Source organism: Mya arenaria, chromosome 6, assembly GCF_026914265.1.
Source record: "Mya arenaria isolate MELC-2E11 chromosome 6, ASM2691426v1".
Lineage (NCBI taxonomy): Eukaryota > Metazoa > Mollusca > Bivalvia > Myida > Myidae > Mya > Mya arenaria.
The window spans coordinates 50,747,236-50,768,332 of NC_069127.1; the positions used below are offsets into that span (position 1 = coordinate 50,747,236).

The 21,097-nt window shown below is 32.9% G+C and overlaps 1 protein-coding gene across 1 annotated transcript in view; it reads left to right on the forward strand.

Annotated features, from left to right (window-relative positions):
• Window positions 1-1,587: 1,587 nt before the first annotated feature.
• LOC128237875 (E3 ubiquitin-protein ligase RNF213-like) overlaps window positions 1,588-21,097 on the forward strand; it is a gene marked incomplete at its 3' end in the record, with an annotated part of 44,647 nt that continues 25,137 nt past the window's right edge. Inside the window, exons 1-11 of the mRNA XM_052953455.1 lie at window positions 1,588-1,764; window positions 2,290-2,616; window positions 10,700-10,804; window positions 11,770-11,968; window positions 13,135-13,396; window positions 14,181-14,451; window positions 14,971-15,042; window positions 17,700-17,879; window positions 19,186-19,353; window positions 19,654-19,759; window positions 20,203-20,427. Of these exons, the coding sequence (XP_052809415.1) occupies window positions 1,588-1,764; window positions 2,290-2,616; window positions 10,700-10,804; window positions 11,770-11,968; window positions 13,135-13,396; window positions 14,181-14,451; window positions 14,971-15,042; window positions 17,700-17,879; window positions 19,186-19,353; window positions 19,654-19,759; window positions 20,203-20,427 (2,092 nt within the window). The remainder of the gene's footprint in view (window positions 1,765-2,289; window positions 2,617-10,699; window positions 10,805-11,769; window positions 11,969-13,134; window positions 13,397-14,180; window positions 14,452-14,970; window positions 15,043-17,699; window positions 17,880-19,185; window positions 19,354-19,653; window positions 19,760-20,202; window positions 20,428-21,097) is intronic.

A 21,097-nucleotide genomic window follows, 5' to 3' on the forward strand; every position in this document is an offset into this window, starting at 1 on the left:
GCTGGTGAATTTTGGAAATGTGAATGTTGACTATATTCAATAACATCTTACGCACCATCAGTGGCTGCTGAACAAATACCAGCAAAATGCGGTAATTCACGGCATTGTGTGCATGGCCGTTACATATAGTAAAAGGGAGGTTGTATGTGAATTTTTACACTTAATTCGTCTTCCTTTGCTTTCATGCACGCTACTGCATGCATGCAAGACATTTTGAAGATTGTTTGCTTGTCCGCGGTCAGGTTGAAAAAAATGACTCTCTTTTTTCAGGTAGATTGCAGTTTGGACCGCAAGCCGCCCTGTGCCGAAAAGATAAATACTGTTTACGGCCCTCTCTCGACTGACATACAATGATAACGACAGCTTAGTATGTATGCACTCATATGATTATGATTCATGTTCATCAAAACAAAAGTAAATAGCTGAGGTTTCAATTTGAGTGTTGTTTACTTCAATTTAATCAGGGAACGAACTTATATCAACACTTATGAGTTATGATTATCTGCTTATTATCTGATGAGTGTGAGCCATATGTGAAGCAATTATCAGTAGGACTGTCAGCCGGAGTGTATCAAGCAGATACCAATAGATAAGCTGTTAAATTGTTATCTAAATATTATGAATTGTCCCACTGAATCTTGTTAATGTCATCACTACCGATAAACTATATAAACCACAATAGTCCGATATGATATCAGAATTTGAAATGAAGTTAATTGGTATAAATAATTCTTTATATTATGTTTACATGTTAACATGCATGTCCTTAATATGTGAATTGAAAGCGTCACATTGTGCCGGAGGCACATCCATTCAATCGCATTACATTCATCCTTAACTCGTATTCCTTTGCCTAAATGACATCAACTTTATGCATGCAGTACATTTATTTCCAGCGTTTGTGCGAGGCTGTGTTGTATATTTGGAGTTTTTAAATGTTTGTCTTTAGTTCATTGTCGTTTGGGCCCAGGCTGTATGCCCTTAAATGGGGTTTATTATTGATTTGATGTACTAGGATCGTCCCTTTAGATTTCATTGCATTATGAAATGTTATACAAAGGTTATTTTTTATACATTTATACAGCTCTAAATCACTGGTCAGTTTTGGTAAGTCTTATGCAGGACAAGAGTATGCTTAACAATCTTTATTCCGTGTTCATACTAAAGAACAACTCCCAGTATGTTTTTTGATCATCATGTCTTTTTATGATAAGTGGTATGTATTCATTCTCATGTATATCTATATGTTTTTTGTTTCAAAGAAAATTTATGAATACTTGAACAATGCATTTAAATAGAAATGACACTAAGACCACATTGAAAAGCCTATATTTACGGGACACATATGGGCGCACGTCTCAATATGTAACCTGACATCCTCTAGTATCCTGTATTAAGAATTTCCTGAATGTAACGCAGTCAATTAGAAGCTGTATTACCGGTACTATCATGGTTTTACCATGTTTATTATGTAAGGCGTTATATCTTTGATTGCAGTTTAAGCATCAGCGGTTCAGCCAAACTAATTGTGTAACAATCGCCTTTTCCATCAATTAAAACTATATAATTTTTCAGGACAAACCGAAGATGGATGGAAATGAAAACGACGAGCGTGTCATCGGCACCGATGGCAAAGAGTCAGAGACGGACGAGGAGTTTTTTGACGCGTTAGACGAAATCTTTGAGAAAAATGACTCTTCAAAGCAAATTTCGGCAACACACGAAACTGAAATTGATTCTGGAAAAAAGACATTTGAGAGCCCAGTATGTTAAATATAATTAGATATTTCTATACTATTTCACACGATTTGGTATTAAAAACCAAAATGTATGTCTTCCGCGGTACGACATCTTAACAGCTATAAAGCAGTAGTCAGTCCTTTCTAGTCTTATGCAGGAGAAGAGTATGCTTTTCAATATTTTGTTTTCTTACTAAAGAACGACTTCCAGAACGTTTTTGCATCCCCATGTCTTTGTATGATAAGTGTTCCGTGTTAATGTTTATATATAACTATATTTTTTGTTGCAAAGCATTTCAATAGAAATGACTCTAAGTAATCATTGACAAGCATATACATTCACGGTGCAGGTCTCTGGCATCTACTAGTTGGCTGTACGAAGAATTTCCTTAATGTAACGCAGTAAAATACAAGCAGTATCATATTTAACCATGCTCATTACTGCATTGTACCGACTGCAATTTATCTTAAGTAAAGCATTAACGGGTTCCGCCAAACTAGGTGTGAAACAATTACCTTTTCCATCAATTGCAACTATAATTTTTTACAGGACAAACCGAAGATAGATGGAAATGAAAACGATGAGCGTGTCATCGACAACGATGACAAAGAGTCAGAGACGGATGAGGAGTTTGTTGACGCGTTAGACGAATTTTTTGAGAAACATGAGACGACAGTAGAAGAACCTTTGAAGATAAAACGAGACGACAAGAAAGAGCGCGTTGACTCCAAAAAGTTTACTTCTGCCACTCCAGAAACGGATATTGATTCTGGGGAAACGACATATGTCAGCCAAGATGAAACAGAGCACCACACCAATTATGCTATTAAGGAAAGCACCACAACGACAACTGAGGGTCCCCCTGTCGGCAGAAAGGTTAAAGTCATATCTTGTTTGTACCATTTATAATAAGTCCAAAGGCATCTCTGACGTTAAAACACTATTGAATAATATCACTTGTTTATTTAATAGATAAATGTTTATTGAAAATTTTCAGTTTATATTTAATGCATAAAATGCTGTAGTAATACAGATATCAATTTAACAAAATAGTCAATATTGCGTAACAATTCCAGAAAGGTTTTAACCGCAACAACTAATTCATAATTTAAGTTCCTTTAAATTCATTTAATAAGCATCCCTTCCTAGGGCATGTTTCTATCATGCAAATTGCAAACGCGGCGGCGGAAATTGATATCATGTCTATGCAATATAACAGATGCAATGAAAGTAAACATATACTTATGTTTAGAATTATACACACCATTAAAAGTGGCTCAATTTAGGTTGATACAAACACATTTTTATTTAATCTGAATGCAGAATAAAAATAAAACTTACTTATTTTAAATTGGTGACCACAGAAAGCATATGATATGTATAAAGGTTAAATTCAAGCCTTCATTTTTGTTCAAATAATTTATACGTGGCCTCACATATCTCCAGTTCAAAAGCGCCAAGACACAGCTAATATTTTTATAAGTACAAAGATCATATGCAATTTGATCAGCTTATTAGGCAAATGAGTTAAACCTTATTTTTTAACCGATATTGTTTTCCTTTAAATCCTCTTATTAGTGCAAAGTTTGTCCATATATATATATATTTCTTTTTTCTCAAAGAACAAGAACATTGAACCAAAAAGAAAACCAATCAGGTAAGTTAGTAGTTATAATTGCTAGAATTATTTTCATTATTTATAACTTAAACCAAAAAAAAAATTGGAAATGAATTTACCATTCAAGTTTCTAAAATAGTATTATTAAGCTACGCCGTGTCAATATTAGCATTACGAAAAAATTGGCATTTTATCATATGAAAAATGACATTTCCCTTTTCATGAAACACGATATTATTATAATTCCGTTCATCTTTTACCAATGTTTTTGCCCAACAATTATTGCTGAAATGGATAAGATTTCTGCAATCATCAGTTTATCAGTACTGTTTTTTTTCAGATGCACGTAGAGAGGACAGTTTTATATTAATCAGAAAGTAATACAAGTGAAACAAGCGCGTCATTTTGAAAATTTATAACCATAAAATGGAGACACGTCGTCTTAATATTACTATTCACTTTTATTCGTTTTGTTCAGGAAACTGTTTCGACTGTCATAATCTCGTTCAATACATGACAGCTCGATACATATCCTATTCATACTCATTGCATCGTCTTTAAATCCAGCTATAATAAGGCTTTCTAAGTTTTATTGTGGTACTTTGCAGGACACCGAAACCTTATGTGAGAGTGATTTTTAAAGTTTTATTTTCACAAAAGTTATTGGAGAAAGGACACGACGTATTGATTAGTATGTTTTCCCCAAAACAATGTTTCTACTTGATGACACATGTAGGGTAAGGTACAATTATATCTCTTATGAAACGTTGGATAAGCTTTAGTTCTTTTCAGTAATGACCTAAACTATTGAATATGTCAATGTTTAAGTTTAAGTAAGCGCTAAGACATTGCTGAAAAACATAAATAAATCAATATATATTGACTGACCAGCACTGGTCAGCTGACTGCCATAACAGATTTGTAATGACCAAAGAAATTATCAAAAAAAAAATTATTTCACGCCTATTCATTACATTGAAATGGCGGAAATGCAAATACACAGCATACAGTAATAGGAATGTTTTTTTGGTCACTCTGCCGGATGTTGCTTTGAACAAACAACAACTGTTTTTTTATTCAGCCATTATGAGAAAAAAGAACTTTACACTTTTGATATTGAAACCGAGAGGCTTGACCTTGAAAGGGGACTTACGTACAATTATGCAGTTTACAACAGACATACTAATACGTATGTCTATGAATACTACTGCAGTCATTTAGGTCATACGGGTGCGAATACTACAAGGAAGACATGTTTTACAAAAGAGCCTGTTGGTATGTTATTTCATTTTTATAAAATATAAAGGAAGTATTTTTGTTTAACCAAGTTTTCTTCTTTAAACATTTTTTAAAAATATTTTGATGTGTATATACATTGTAATTGCATATACTCGATATTTCGTTATTGTTTTTCAAACAACAATATAAACAATAGAGAAAACCAGTAGCAAATTTTCCATATTGTACGTTTTTTCAGACACCTGGTACCAATACGACGGTGTCGCTAACAAGTACGAGACAGTAGCATGGCACTCTCCAACAACATACAAAAACGTATTTGGTCCATCAACTGAGTATTTAAGGAGAAAAGCCAGGCAATCAGCCGATGCATTTTGCCCGTCATGGTTTAAGACTGAATTCTGTGAACAAAACTGCTCACTTAAGTCATTTCAAGAAGATGTGAATAAATTTCATAGCCTGATGACATGCTTAATCAAAGTTTACTGCACAGATACCCGAGTGTGGAACACGGAAGTAGACCTCAAGACTGATGTAAGCATATTAAACATTTCTTGTTTAGATATATCTTTAATAATTTGACATTTATCATTTTACAAGTAAGTTGCATTAACAGATGTTTAAGGTACAAATTATGTATATTCCTCCCCCTTTCGGAAATATGTCACTAAATGTCACTTAAATATAGTATTTTGGACTGGGTCATGTACTCGTATGACGGCTGGATCAGCCTTTAATATGCATGCATATTCTAGTAGTATTCTAGTAAACCAGATTTTATCCTTACTTATGCTTGTCAATGGGCAAAAAATACATAAATAAACCTGAATATACCTATATATGGGGATAAAAGTCATGAACTAATAAACAGGCCTTTGTCTAAATTAACCAAATCATAACGAAATGTTTTTCTTTTATTAAGTAAATCAGAAAGTTACTTCAATGATTATAAGGGATTAAATAGGTATGCTTCACCATGGGCTTTAGAGGTTTCTTCAGACATTCATCTAGAGTTCAGAAGTATTATATGGGAAATAACATCGCACCGATGATGGATTGCGATATCCAACAATAATGTGACTGTGTCATTTCTTTCAGATTGTTTCTTGCCTTTTTGCCAAGGTATTGAAGGAACACCCAAATAAAGACCCATGCTCAAGAATATATCAAGCTCTAGCAATGATTCATGTTGTTGTCATTGATAGAATAAATTTGAAAGAAAAACATGGCCAACAGCTTTGTAAAAGCTTACTTCCGAATTTTGTATTACATGGAAAACACGAGAGGAATGGTTTGAAAAGGATCCTGAAATTTATGAAATCAAAGTGAGACTTTTTTTATTTAGAAAATGATAAATGACTATAACAAATACTACATAACAAATACTACCAACACAACATATCATACACTGCAATTTTCATTGATTGTATCCGTTTCAATAAAACGCGTATGAATTAGTATTTTTCATCAGTAGTTATTTTTTATTGCCAAAATAATGCATAAGGTTGTTTCCATACTAGGATAATTCAACATAACGTTCAGAAACGTATTTACTTTCAAGGAAAACTATTTGGCGAATGCAAGTAAAATTCTTAAAATGGATAACTTAATGCATAGGAGCGTTTTTATTAATGATCCAGAAACGAATTGACGTTGTCGGGTTTATCATTCCGAAATGTTTGAAAGACTTAGACTAAAATCTCTGACTCCGAGGACATTTAAAAAAAAACAATAACAAAAACAATCTGCTTCTTGCGCATGTGAACCCGGTGTGTCAAAAACCATTCTTAGGCGCATTTCATTATTTAAATAAATACTGTTTTTGTACTTTTTTCAGCGATATCACACCGAATTTGGAAAAGTATGTTCAAAAGTTTGTAATGTATGACCCATCATGGTTATATTGCATGCCAATGATACATCTGTCCATGCAAATGTGTCATCCATTTGAAACAATATCGGAAGACTATGGATATAACAACAGTGTACCAGCTTGGTGGGGTATTCAGATGATTTCGGAACAAAATAAAAAACTGCAAGGAGCTACTCGCTGGGCTATGTATGTGTTTTTTCATTCTCTGCATACATATAAAATATTATGTTTGTGTTTTATTTAATTCTTTACTGTTTGCAAGTTAATATTGGCACTGATAAGGATTTTTCTTACACTTGTACGAACAATTATTAAAGATTACAAAATTTAAAGAAAAATCCTTATCAGTGCCAATATTAACTTGATAATTCAGTCCAATTGAAGAAATATTGGATGAGCTCAGACCTTACTTTACCTTGGACTATTTCCTTCCGAGGACGTTTGCTGCGTGCTTAAAACCCGAGCAGCTTGAACAAGCTTTTATCAAGATGTTGTTACCAGTTGAGGTCTGCTTTGCAACGTTGCAATACTGGTGCTCCAGTGTCATACCCGCCGCTGGATCACATAACATACATGCACCTCTTCCAGGGAAAGCTGATGTAAAATGAATCATTTTAAACAGACTCCTTTTTTGTATTTTGATAAAATAAAACAAATAATTTGATATAACTTTGTTTAAATTATATTATATATAGAATACTACCAAGTTAAGAATTACCTTGAACGAGATGCACACGGAATTTACAACGGTAGAAAGAAATCAGTCTCAAGACTGTTTTTTGGGAAAAAGATATTTCATGTGCGTTAAAGACTGAACAAGTGAAAATTGGAAGCACTGTAGAAGAAATACATGTTGTTCATACAAAATTGTATATTGAGGACTCAGAGTTTTGGTAGAGTGTATGAAGTTGAATTATATTGTAAGAACTTCAAATCCGTTATCTTACGTTGAGCCTTGAATTTGGTTGATTCCTCTTTCGTAGGAATAACGGTTGCGTTATTTGTTTTAACGCTTATGCACCTTCTAATACCTTTAAGATTTCATTATATTAATAAGACATTGTACTATTTTGGAGAGTGTTTTCTATGTTTACTCCCAAACCAGACCGAGCGCAAAGAAGGTGAAGGTTAATCGTTGATGCGCTTTCGTGCATAGTACAAATACATCGGGTATAGTAAATGTTTATTTTAGATACACTTAAGATAATTCTGATACTATAGGAAATATAAAACATTATATACTCGCAACTATTTTATAATTTCTTCCAGATTATTTTGAAGGCACTATCGTCTGTAGAAGAACGCCTCGATCTTTGCCTTGACACAGTCGCTGGATTTTCCTGGTAATAATTTTAGTTTTTACTAGGTTACTTGAAGAAATATCCTGTTTGTTATTTACATTGAGATCAAAGTCAAGCAGGCTCTTTAATAAAAAGATTAAAATAGAAAATCTGCTTTTACTCAATAACTGATTCATGAATTGCATATGGTAATGAAGCTTAAAAAAAGGCTAAAGTAAAACGTTCCCTGGGCATGGATTCTTTTCAAAGTCATAGAACATTGGAAATCATTTCTGGCTCAAGAGTGTTAGCTTTTCAACATACTTAATGTACAATCACTTTTTCCGAATGTTTGGTATTCATTTTTTTTGACTGATTCAAATATGATTTAAAGCCAATGGTTAAAGCCATAGGTATATGAATATAATATTTTATAGACTTGTTCTATACTTATTATACAGCCCCATTTCGAAGCCTTAAACTATATATTTTTGGATCGTATCATTAACGGTTGTTCATAAAGCATCGACAGCAATTTATATTGTAGTAATATCGAAACAAAACAATTCATTTGAACTTTTAATGACCTTCCCTTTTGTGCGTGATGTGATGTTACTGCGTCACAATCGTATGCTCCTTGCAATATATTCGTTTCATTTTTCAGTGGCAACAATATATCAATCAAAATTGCTGTTGTCATTGCGGAAGAAGGATTTAAACTGTGTTTAAATTGCACTGTTATTGATGCAATTTTACCATGGTCAAACATCGTTTTAAAGTGTATGGCTCTTTGGCCGAATAAAAGCAACCAGAAAAAGGTCGAGAAAACTGCAAACCAATTATGTGACGGGATTGAAAGAATCATGAATGGAAGAATCCGCGCCGTGACTTTACTTAAGGTTAGCAATTCGAGGCATTAAGCGAATGGTTCGTGCTGACACTAAACAAAAAGCAGATATATATGTAAGAGCATTAAAGCAAAAATACTCAACATAAATAACAAATACCAATAAACATAAAGACAAATACCACAGAACCTCAATATGCAAGCATGACTAAATACGTCATATTAACGAGTGTCTAATATTGTTTCAATAGGGGGCGATATGCCAACTATGTCGGTAATTTCCATCAATTTCTTAGCAATCGTAATATTTGGCCAACTCCGGCAAGCTTAGGAATAGAATCTGTTGAATAACGGCCAAGGTGTTCGAATCAAATAATAAGAATGTAATGAAGCAAGATGTATATTTATGAACGCAAGATGTACAAGTCAGAATGCAAGATGTACAAGTCAGTAAGCATGATGTAAATTTTGCTTAAAATTAATGCCTTTTCGTAGATTAAACCTTTCTGTTTTCACTCATGGAATTGTTGAAATATACATTTTATGGTAATCGCGGTTAACCGATATTTATAAGTCGTGATGAATAGCTTGAATTACTATATCACTCAACATTGATGAACATTGATAGTTCTTTGATGAACACAATGACCTCAAGGACAGTTTCAATGTTATCTATACATGTTTAGTATTTTTGATTTTGTTTTAATTTTGACAACAACTACAAGACAAACAGGAGGGTCCTGGATTTGCTCACTTGAGGAATCAGTCCCTTTCTAGGATCGGAGGCGAAACATACATATCCACATAATTCATTTCTGTTTAATCCTAACTAATGACATGCTTTTTTAATCATAATTGGTTGAATTAAAATATATGGATAATTTCTAGTTATAAGCATTTAAATTCCAGATTTGGAACAGGGCCTTTTGCGACAAGAGGATACCTACTGAACTTTCATCAAAATGGAATGATTTGTTGAGCATTCGTTTCAAGGATTTTCTGAATCTAAAGGTAAACATAATATTATTTAAATGAATTGCAGAACCAAAGATAACAAGCGCATCTGTTTAAATTAATGTCTTAAGAGATAGTATCGAATTAAAGAAATGACAGCGTATACAAGAACTAAATTAACAGGATTCTTAATACTCCTCAAGCTAATCTAAGGTCAATGATATTGGAAAGGTGGGCAATCTGAACGAAGGCTTTAAGCGTTGTTGCTGTAGTCATAATGCAGTGAGGTTTATATTTATTGAAAGATACAATCAGCAATTAATTGAGAGGAACGTATCACTCGATAGAATAGCTATTTGTATAGTTAATTTTGATTAATTTCTATATTCCATACATTGATTTCCAAGGTGGTATGTACAAGCTAGGCAAACTCAAACGCAACCACGTACATACCCCCCCCCCCCCACACACACACCGTTTGCCTGTATAATTTATGTGTATTATGTGCCAAGAGTTTTCGGGCGGGTAATCTCAGTTGGAAGAACACTTCCGTAATCGATACCCGGACTTGCGAATACTTCTCTGAGCTTGTTTCATATAACAACACATAGTTGGCCCGGAAAGTTTATTTGTTTTCCCATAAAGATATGAGTTAATTTTGTACATCATTCAGTCGGAATAACTAAATTCTTAGAGGTATTACAATGACGTCACTTATTGTGCCTCATGTATTTGAGTGATTGCCCTTTATACGAAAACGGATATAATAACATTTAAATATTCGTAAAACATAAACTGTTAAAAATATGATTCATCCCTGTAATAACTATTAAAATGTTGACTAGTGAAATTGAACTATGCTAACATAAATAACCTTTTGGTACATTAAATACGTATTCAGATTTTAAGACCTTATATTCGGACTCTCTAAACTTCCTTTCGCCCGTCCTGGTGAACCCAAATAGTTACTACCTTTATAATTTTCATTAAACGTGTAGGATGAGCTTGCATGCAATAATATATATTTTTGATAATTTTCGTTACACTAACCAAAATATTTTGTTGTTTTGGCACGTGTCAATTATCAGAATTGGCTGTTTTTGTTTGTAACAAAAAGGCAAACGACTTCAAAGACATTGTTGTTTCAGAGGAAGGATTTAGTGTTTGAAAAAGACCTCATCGATCAGTTTTGCAAGGACGATTCTGACTTAAAAGATGAAATAAAAGAATGTCTCACAACAGTCGTCTGCGAGGTATGTACAAAGTATATGTTGATAAAGCATTCAGTCACGAAACATTTCGTTATAATTAAATCATTTAATATTGCATTCATTTTCATGATTCTTTTTGAGTATATTTGATCAAAATATTTTATATATCCGTCAAAGCGTGGCTAAGTTAATGTCTATATATTTATTTGACTACGTTTGTGAATCAATTTGTGACAACAATAATTTAATCATTCCCGAGATATTTTGTGCTGTGTGGGAAATAGGAGTATCCCGGAGGAAACTCACCTGTCCAGCTTGGTGACTACAAACTAAACCTCTCTTGCAGCAAGGCCGGAAATCGAAATAATTTACAATCATCTTATATTGAATGTTTACGTTTAAATGTGACCTTATCGTGTGACAACCAGATCTGGCTCATGAAAGCGGCACAAGTGGCCACAAAATAATTTTCAAGGTTCCTAAATATCAAATTACAGTTTGGTCAATATCACATAATATATATTTAAATTAGATTAAGACCATTACCTACTTAGTTGTCTTAACGGCCTAAGGGATGGGGTTTTGCGCACAATACATCAATTAATGTATGGCAACCTAATTTAAAATACGCATATGCCTGTCTAAGGTTAATCCTAGACTTGGTTGTCGGACACAGACACTTGCACGGACGTACTATGGTATTTTCGATAGTCGCGGCGACAGCTTTGTCGTGTTCATCGAAATGCCGTATATTGCATTCTTGATAGGTATACATACCCGACTGAGTGCTTAGAACATATTTCGTAATTGTTTTCTACCTTTCTTGATGGAATTGCAGTATGATCACTAATACTACATGGAAGGTAGATATCCACTCAAGAAAATATTAGGACAATGTAAATATTTAAATAGTGATCTAAATATTAGTTTTAATTTGGTCCGGTAAAATGCTTTAAACGAGAACGTTAAAAAATATACAAATCACAACCATAGTTTATGTGTTTAAGGCCACAATTGAAAAACGACCAAACGATAGCGACGCAGCTCAGCTATTTCATAGAACAGAATTTGTAAACAAAATCTCAACGATGTTTGCGACAAAATGGGAGGTGATGGTGAATGGAGTCTCTCCTGAAAATCGATGGTTCTCAATTTTAAAAATGACGCTTCAGTGGACCCCAATACTGCTCTTTCTTGAACACAAAGGTATTAAAATGGCGCCCTTTCTACAAATATTTGTAAGATACATTGGTAAAAAGAATATGTGATAAGGAGTTGTAAAGAGCCTTTTTATTTAGAAATTTCAGGCATTCAGTGGTTGACTAGTTTTAGTTTGCTCCACATGAATCTAACGAACTCTATCAAAACACAATTTTCAAAACCCCATTTTCAATGTTAATTTGACATTTCACTGTTTAGACCTTCTATTCTCATCTCATATTTTGATTATTGAAATAAATTTAACAGACCATAATGTTGCAAAGGCTTACATATTTTATGTTTCAGCGTTCGTAAGTAAAAGTACGTTGATGCAAGGCCAAGTCCTACAGAGAATTGACGAAAGCATCGAAGTTGCTCGACAAGAATATAATAATCTTTCGACAGGACACATACAAATACAGGTCTTGAGAGAGATTGCTGAAAGAAGCGAAGTATTTGCAAAAATAATAGATACTATTGAGAAAAATGGAGAAATAAAATCTACCATTAGGCAAATACAAACACGAAAGAGCCAATTTGATACCTATCAGAAAACTGCTGATAAGATTGCGATTTTGCTCGCTTTTAGCGTACCCTTTTCAGGCAAGCAAACAATTTTCAGACTAATCGTGGGAGTTTTTCACAATACACATAAAAATTATAAAAAGCCATGACATATTTTAAAATCAAGATAAATGTCAATAATAAACCTCGTGATGTATATTTTGGATATTCTCCAACACTCGAATTATATGTGTGTATCAAGCTGGTCATGTCAATATATGTTTAGACATGATATCAGATTACAGGTAAAATATAACTGCTTTGAAAGAAACGAAAACATGGTCTGTGTTAGGATGATGTGCAGAGTGAATGTTCCGTTCTTCATTTTAATAGTATTGTCAAAACTACTTTAATTGACCAAACTACGCTTCGTGTTAGTATAATAATCCTGCAAGCAGAACATATACTTATATATTCCCTGCAATAAATAACTATATTTCCTTTCAAATCAATCACGTTGTGTATAATACTGAATGACTGTAGCACATTGTTTCGAATATTTATCCGTTTCATTGGCGTTGCAGTAGTATAGACCGACACAACGACCGGCTGTCTTTCTTAAAACGCTTTCACATAACGAGATTAAAATCTTCTTTTTCAATTAATAGGTGCTGTCAAACAAATTTCAAACGTACACAAACAGAACACCGCAGAGAAATTCCTTGATGAATTGTGCGATGTGAACTCAAAGAATATCGAAACCAACGTCACTGCATTTGGTGAAATACATTCAGTAGAACCAATGCTGTCTGAACTAATGAAAGTGAAGCAAAGTAGAATATTCGAGTTGCTTTGGAACCAACAGAACACAGAGAATATAGCAACTCTGCAAGACATTCATGAGCGGATTTGGAAACCTGCTTTCAAACGGTAAGGTGCATATTACTATATCTTGTCCTATTAAATTTCTATCGAAGTTAACTACATTGGGCACAGGTTTCAACTGTCTAACGCATGCGCAATGCGCCCTTCTGAATTCATTGGCAGTGCAATAGAATAACAAAACGCCAGGTTTTACAGCTATCGTTTTTGTAACCCAGATATTTGGTTGACATAATGCAGATTGACAATATAATATTTGTTTCTGATTTATTTTTTGAATATATAGCTTTTGTTAAGATTTTGGTTTTTGTTTTGTCAACTATCACTAAATTATTACGGTTCTCACAATTAAATCAGAAATTTGGTTTTACCTTTGATAGTTTATTTCTTCAGCCTGGCCAAAAACTGTTGACCGCTGCTAATGCCTCAGTCACCAGTTTTTTTTTATCTTCTCATGATGCAAGGAAGTCAATATTTATATATAATGATAATCATGATGCTCGACTACAATTGCATAAACAATCCACCAAAGATAGTTTGGCGATTATAAACGAAAACGTTTATGCCAATATATAAAAATTACGACCGACTTTTAATGTATCAATTTATTACCAAACATATCAATTGTGTATGTGTTTTATATTATCCATGGTTTATGTAAATGACTTGGTTTCTAATCTTTTAACTTTTTATTTTTTGTGCTTTATGCTCCAAGATGTTTTAAATGACATCATTACTTAGCATCTTGTTATGTAGTTGTAAGCTTTCATATTAATGAGTATTTTCCTATCGATATCGAAAAGAAACAGTAGTCATTTTGATTTTTGTGTAGGTTCGAAGATATCAAAAGGAAACTCAAGTCAGGGGATTTGGAATTGACAGAACTTGAGGTCATTATAATTCACTTTCGAGATAAAAATGAAATCATACAATCAGAATTCGAAATACTGGGACTGCAAAACGAAGTTATTCAAAACAGATTGAAACAACTTCAGCAGTACAGACATGTTCAAAAATGTGTCGAAGGTGCACAACTTCTTCTTCAAATACAGCATGCATTTAACTTGACTGGTGACTTTAGTCCCTTTGAAGACATTGTCGAAGTAAGTAGCTTTCATGGGTTTTTGACAATTGATATTGGAGAACAAAGGATACTACAATGTTTTGTTGATATTGATGAAATCATCATTGATTAATTTCAGGACGATGTGTGCTAAAAGGCGTAATATCAATGTGCTGTGTAATATATTTAGTTCGTATATTTAGATTTAAATCATGTCTAACGTATTTATTCGATATATCTTGATACTATCTTAAACTATTTAAGCGGTCCAACGATTTGACTCTAAAATCGTTCGACAAGGACCTCATGAAGGCTTGCAAAATCCTTGACAATATTGACCAAAACAAAGTTAGATGTTTGGAAGTGTTTTCTCTATCAAAACCGTTCGTCGACTGGTTGAACGAATCAATGGGAGAACGTAATTATATATGTGTTTTCATGCTTGTTTGTGCTTCATTTAAAAAATAAACGTTGAAATTTAACATTTTCTCTCTATATATAATAAGATTTAGTTCGATAGACATATTTTCAGTTAGTCTGAAGTATGTGCTCTTTTTAGATAATGCATCTAAAACAGTTTTATTACTTTGACCCATTCCTTCATTTGTCAGAGAAGGCTGCGACAGAAAAAGTAGGTATAGAACTGTAGATATATGTAGCGTATATGATAAAAACAAATGAAAATACTAAACCATTAACTCATTGTTATTACTTGTTAGTTTGAAATAAAATATTTTTAATTGACAGTTTTCAACGTTTATTGTTTGTAATGACATTTTCAACGATGAATGTCTAAAATGTATTTTCAATCCTATTTCAATGTAATGAAAAATTGTTTGTTATTACATTTGTACCGTGAATTGATTGTTATGATATTTGCAACGTTTATTGTTTATAATGACATTTGCAACGAAAATTGCTTAAAATGAACTGTGTAGCGTTATTTATTTTTAATGGCATTTGCAGCATTCAATGTTTGTATTGACAAATTCAGCGTCAATTGTTAGTAAAGAAATGTGTAGCATAACTCTTGGTATTGGCATTTACAACGTTGATTTTTTGTAACGGTATTTTAAATTTTAATTGTTTGTATTAGCATTTTAAGTAAAAATTGTTTGTTATGAACTTGAAACGTCAATCGTTTTAATGACGTTTTTCAGATGGCAAGGACTTAACGGCATTTGTTGATCTTACAATGATGCATGTCGGAGATGATCGGCTCGGAATCGATAAAGTCAAGTTTTTTCATTCAGCCGTCAACGGATATCATCCACTTATATTTGGTATTTCTGCAACTACTAATGGGAAACAGTTGCTTGAAAAATGCATCTTAGTCTGGAAAGAAATGGAAGTGAATCCTTATCTTCCAGACCGTCTGGTTTGTACATTTGTGTCAAATTGTTATTGATGTCAAAGCATTATGTTCTTTCAAGGTTTTTAAAAAATATACTTACTAAAGTAGTTTTCACCGTATATGTATTACTTAAATAACTTACATTTTGTTATCTGTTTCAATTGAATATCATCAGATAGATGAACTTTATTTTAAATATATTGCTTGAAAAATGATTTGTGTTGATATATGGTATCGTACTACCGTTGGTGGGATAAAAACATACTGAAAGGTAACCTCTTACATAAGCACTTCGAAGACACCTTCCTGTGTTGGCCTTTGTTTCCCTTACAATGGCGCGTTAGATGATTTCGGTTCCATTACAGTGGCATATAAAGGGCTTTTGTTTGATAACAGTTCTTCGGTTTGGCAAACAAAATTAACGAGTAAACACTTTAACAATGATGTACTTTACTTTCTCACAGAAAAGTTCATTGGATCAATTACAATGGTTTCAAGATATGCAAAATAGACATACGTCAGTTGAAATAACAGCTTTTCATCAAGCAGAGGCAATCAATAAGAAGGGCGTCTTTGTTATACATGCAGAGAATTTGGATTCTTCTGTAAGTGTTTATTTATTCTTTTTCATTTATATTTTTATGCTTGTGGTTATTTCTAACGTAATATATTTTTGATCGCAACATATTTCTTATTGTTGGTATCGCCAAGGAATATACTAACTTAGGTGATTCTTCAGGAAGTTGATGTGCATTTGTATATCATAGAAATATCAACAAAATATAATGGTTATTTTTATTATAATATCAAAATTTATTATACATCGTCGATTTTCAGAACACTTGACAAAGAACTAATTTTGTGTTTGTAAAATAAATGTCGGATATTTTTCCAAGACATTTGACAACATGAATGATATTAAAAAGCCAAAAATGTTTGATCCTGTCACTTTGATACAAATCCATCCGATAAAAATGTGTTAATAAACATTGCTTTATTAGGTCAATTGACAACTTGATTTTATTTCTAAGGGCAGTTGGTCACGTGACCAGTAACGTGAGTAAATAGGTCAAAGACGCCGTTTTGAAGACGCATGTATTAACAAATAGCAGAGATAATGGTTAAAACATTGAAGACAAATATGTTTAGATACGTTAGCAAGACGTATGTATATGTGTGTAAATGCATTACGCTTGTGTTATTTGACAACGCCAATTTTGTCCCCGAAATAACTTTCGTATTTAAAAGTCAGTTTGTTGGGTGATGACTAGTGGCAGGGCCATATCTGAATATCCGAAAATTTTGACATGCGTTTTCATTATACGAGTTACTGTAAATGAACTATTATCTGCTGAACTATAGCAAAAATGATTTTAGACAGTACAGGATATGTGCAGTATTACTAACAAGATCTATCTAACATTATGGTCGTCAAACTTGTCGAACTTTTTCCTCTGACATGTTGAGTGTTTATGTTTAAAATTTCGACAACTGGACTTTTTTCTGTATATTTCTGTTATAAATATTATTAACTTATTTTACAAAAGATAAATATAACCATTTTGTTTAAACGTATTTATTATGAAAAGTATGTGACAGGATAATTAGAATAACCGGCTTTTGTCGTTTAAAGTAAAAACAAATATCTGGCTCGGCTGCGGAATTAACTGGGTAAGCCCTCGGTTTAACCATTAATGTCAAATGGTTTAGTTACATTACGTTAGGTATTATTATTATGCTTTGCCCTATTCACGGAAGAACCAAATATATAGATATAAATAAACTTTCATTCATTGAATTCTTAAATGAACGAAATGGTTATCTGAACAAAACATGTTTAATTTATTTATTTTGTGTCCCCAAAATATTGTCTTTACCTCTTCCTCCCCAATTATAAAGATAACATATCTTTTAACATTGTTTTTTTCTCATAGATTTCAGTTTCGGACGTGTTGAGTTTGAAAATATTTCATCAAGGATCAGAAAATACAGAGGCAAAGCGTCATCAGCAAACTGTTTATACATATTCAGACCTTAAAGACTTGCAGAGCCGACTTTCCCTTGTTGTCGGACAAAACGATCAGTCAACCACAGGCGTCCATAACTTTTTACAGGTACAAGATCTTGTGTCATTTGATTTATAAGGAAAAGTAGGTCAGGTGCATTTATCTATAATTAAGTTATATTCCAAAAAACACCTGTATTATTACCAAGATTAACCTGATTTCGCTTCATGACGTGTTCGCTCACTTTGTTAGTCAAGCACCCTCACTTAATGATTAATGTGAATAAGTGATGTCTCAAATGGAAGGCAAAACCCCACTGATAAATTATATATATATACCGTAAAACCACAATTTGGTTTCCTAATACAGTTGCGCCTTGTGCATATCATGTTAATACAAAATTCTTCAGATTTGATCGATTTTAATTTGCATTCATTTAGGATTATTTAAATTCAATCCAAGATCTGAATCACATGTTGGAAATAGGTAAGGGCAAGGTATATTTTTGTGTATGGTAATCAAATATCATGAGGCGAACATTGCTCAGACATACACCTAAAATATTAAGTTTCTAAGACTATTGCGAACATTGTATTTTAAGACCATGTATACATTTTCAACAAAATCGTTCAGGAAGGTTCATTATCACTTTTATGAACAGACGATATAAATATATCACACTTTTCTTGTCATGAACACAAGTTACCAAGTGACTTTACATTAAACGATGAGCCAGTTCAAGAAGGAATACAAAATAATACATGGGTACTTCGAAAGAATAGCATTTTAAGCATTTAACCAACTCGAATAACCTTATCTCGAGTTACTAGAATGCTAAGCCAAGCAAACCGAGTAAGTCCATTGTGCACGCGCTAAAGCTGTAATCTACTTGACTTTTTAAATATTCACTTCTTCGTACGCATAAAAGCCAAAGTAAAACAATGATATTATTTTATTGTAAAAAATGAAATGAAGCAAAACATGATTGATTTGTTTGAGAAAATAAAGAAATTTTGATAAGACAAAAGATCATAAAAAACTCGTGTGCTCGAAACAAACTCGATTTGTACTGATAATAGAGATTTTCTGCAAGTGCTTGTTCGCGAAAATGCTTTATATTAATGGAAACGATAATCAACAACTTTATTTTGGCTAAATCGATTTCGGAATTCGAGGTTGTTTCAGCAAAGGCTCTTGATGTGCAATTTAGAATTTATTCATCTCTGCTATCTTTGGTATGACATACTTAGCAACATATCGCGAAAAACATTCTCTTTTTATTATTAAAATATTATATTAGATTATTCAGTTTTTACCAATTATACTGATTCAATTTGTGCATGCCAGTCGCTTTTTCGCTTGCATGATAGTATTCAACATTTCTTATTTGAACTCATGTATGTTTTTATTACAGATTCTAAACAGCCTTGTTCGCCTCACCAATGTATATCTGCAACTTTGTAACGCCGGTTGCTCTTTGTATAACAACTGGACTGCGACATTTCATTGTGATTCGAACTCGGAGAGAACTGTTTGTTCAACTCTGGAGTTTGGCGGTGGACAAGAGAAAATACATTTAGAAGTACATATGTTAACCATAATTCAATGACCACACAGTAGATGCTGATAATATCCGTAAATATAACAATATAAACAGTATAAACAAACACCTTGTTAACGTATCGCTTTTATGCATTTAAGGACGATCGTCTTAGGAAAACTGGTTTTATTTGTCTTTCAGGGACTACGAAAGGATAGTGACCAAGTTATGGAAATGATCAATACAATTTCTGAGTTCATGGAAGATTGTCTTGAAAATTGGAATGTGTACATACGACACATGCGTTCAAAATACCACCTTTTGAACTACTTTACTATCCAGCAGCTTGCTATTTTGCAAACAGAATTGGTGCAATTAGCATCTCGAGAGGGACCAGAAGGCTATGTGTATCCGCTTTTATCAGCGGTAAAACCAAACTGTAACTTAGGTATGGATAAAACGGACTGATGATTGACACTTTTGCTAAAGATATAATGTTATTCAGAATTAAAGGAAAGATGAGTAAGTTCGAACATAGTAATTAATAAAAACATGTTAAATTAAGAAAATGTTGGCCTTATGGAGGCAGATTAAATTATATCGTGTGACGACCTTGTTTTCACCACAGCACAAAACTCGAGGAACATCGTGCCAACATGAGTGATTTAGCATAATTCCATGTAACTTTCTTCACAATCGGTGTATAAAGTTGAAGTTTGAACTAACTGAGAAAGGTTTTTTTCAACAGTTTCTTTTTTTGAGTGATTGTAGACCAAGTATTGTTTTGCATACATAGTTACTTTTATCCGCTAGTATATTTTTAACTGTACAGTATCGAAAAATATTTGTTGCGTTTGCAAATTACTAATTGTCATTTTAAATATATTTCAGACCACGTCAATGAAGCTTTAAATGCTTCGAAAGATGACGTTTCTATTAAATATGCATCTCAAGACATCGACGGTATTGGACTTCAAGGTTCATCAGAAGAAGACAAAATCAAGATTGAAAGAAGGAAACAACTGATTAATGAAATAACACAATCTGACTACTCCATTGAAATTGCTACCCGCTTCGTTAAAGCATATCCTGATTCTAAAGCAGACATTCGCGAAGGTAAATCATTTTTGTACATCCTGTCTAGAGGTTCATCAGTAAAACACGCAGTTCTTTAATTATAATACACGCTTATAGTTTTCTTAAAGACTATATAACAGTACTCATAAATACATCGAATGTCAACGAATCGAAGGCTTTGTAGTCGGTTACACAAAATTGTAAAAAAAAAAAAAAATGAATGCCTTTATGTTTATAATGAATGAAATTGGACAACCCGACATATGTGTCGAATTATTTACATATATCTATAATACTTATTATATAAGTATAAAATGAACGAATGATAATCATGAATATTTTGCAACCTAATTACAATGGAATGCGAAGAAATGTGAACATCATAATTAAGTGAGGCCCCTCCCCCCCCCAAAAAAATGTTTGTTTAGGGTAACCTTCCCAAAATTTCTAGGTAGGGTAGGTAGGTTTTTTTTTTATTTTTTATATTTTTTTAAAATCTGTCGTACATTCATACTGCAAAACAAATCAAAACACGTATAACAAAAAAATACCGATCTTAATCGTATGAGCGCTTTACAATATCTTGGCAAGCGTCCAATTCGCATCTATCTGCCATTCATAACTCTCTATTCGCTAACGAATATTTTTTTTCTCAGAAACGGTAAAAAATAGTTAGGGTCGGCGCATTTTTATAGATAGGTTCTGGTTA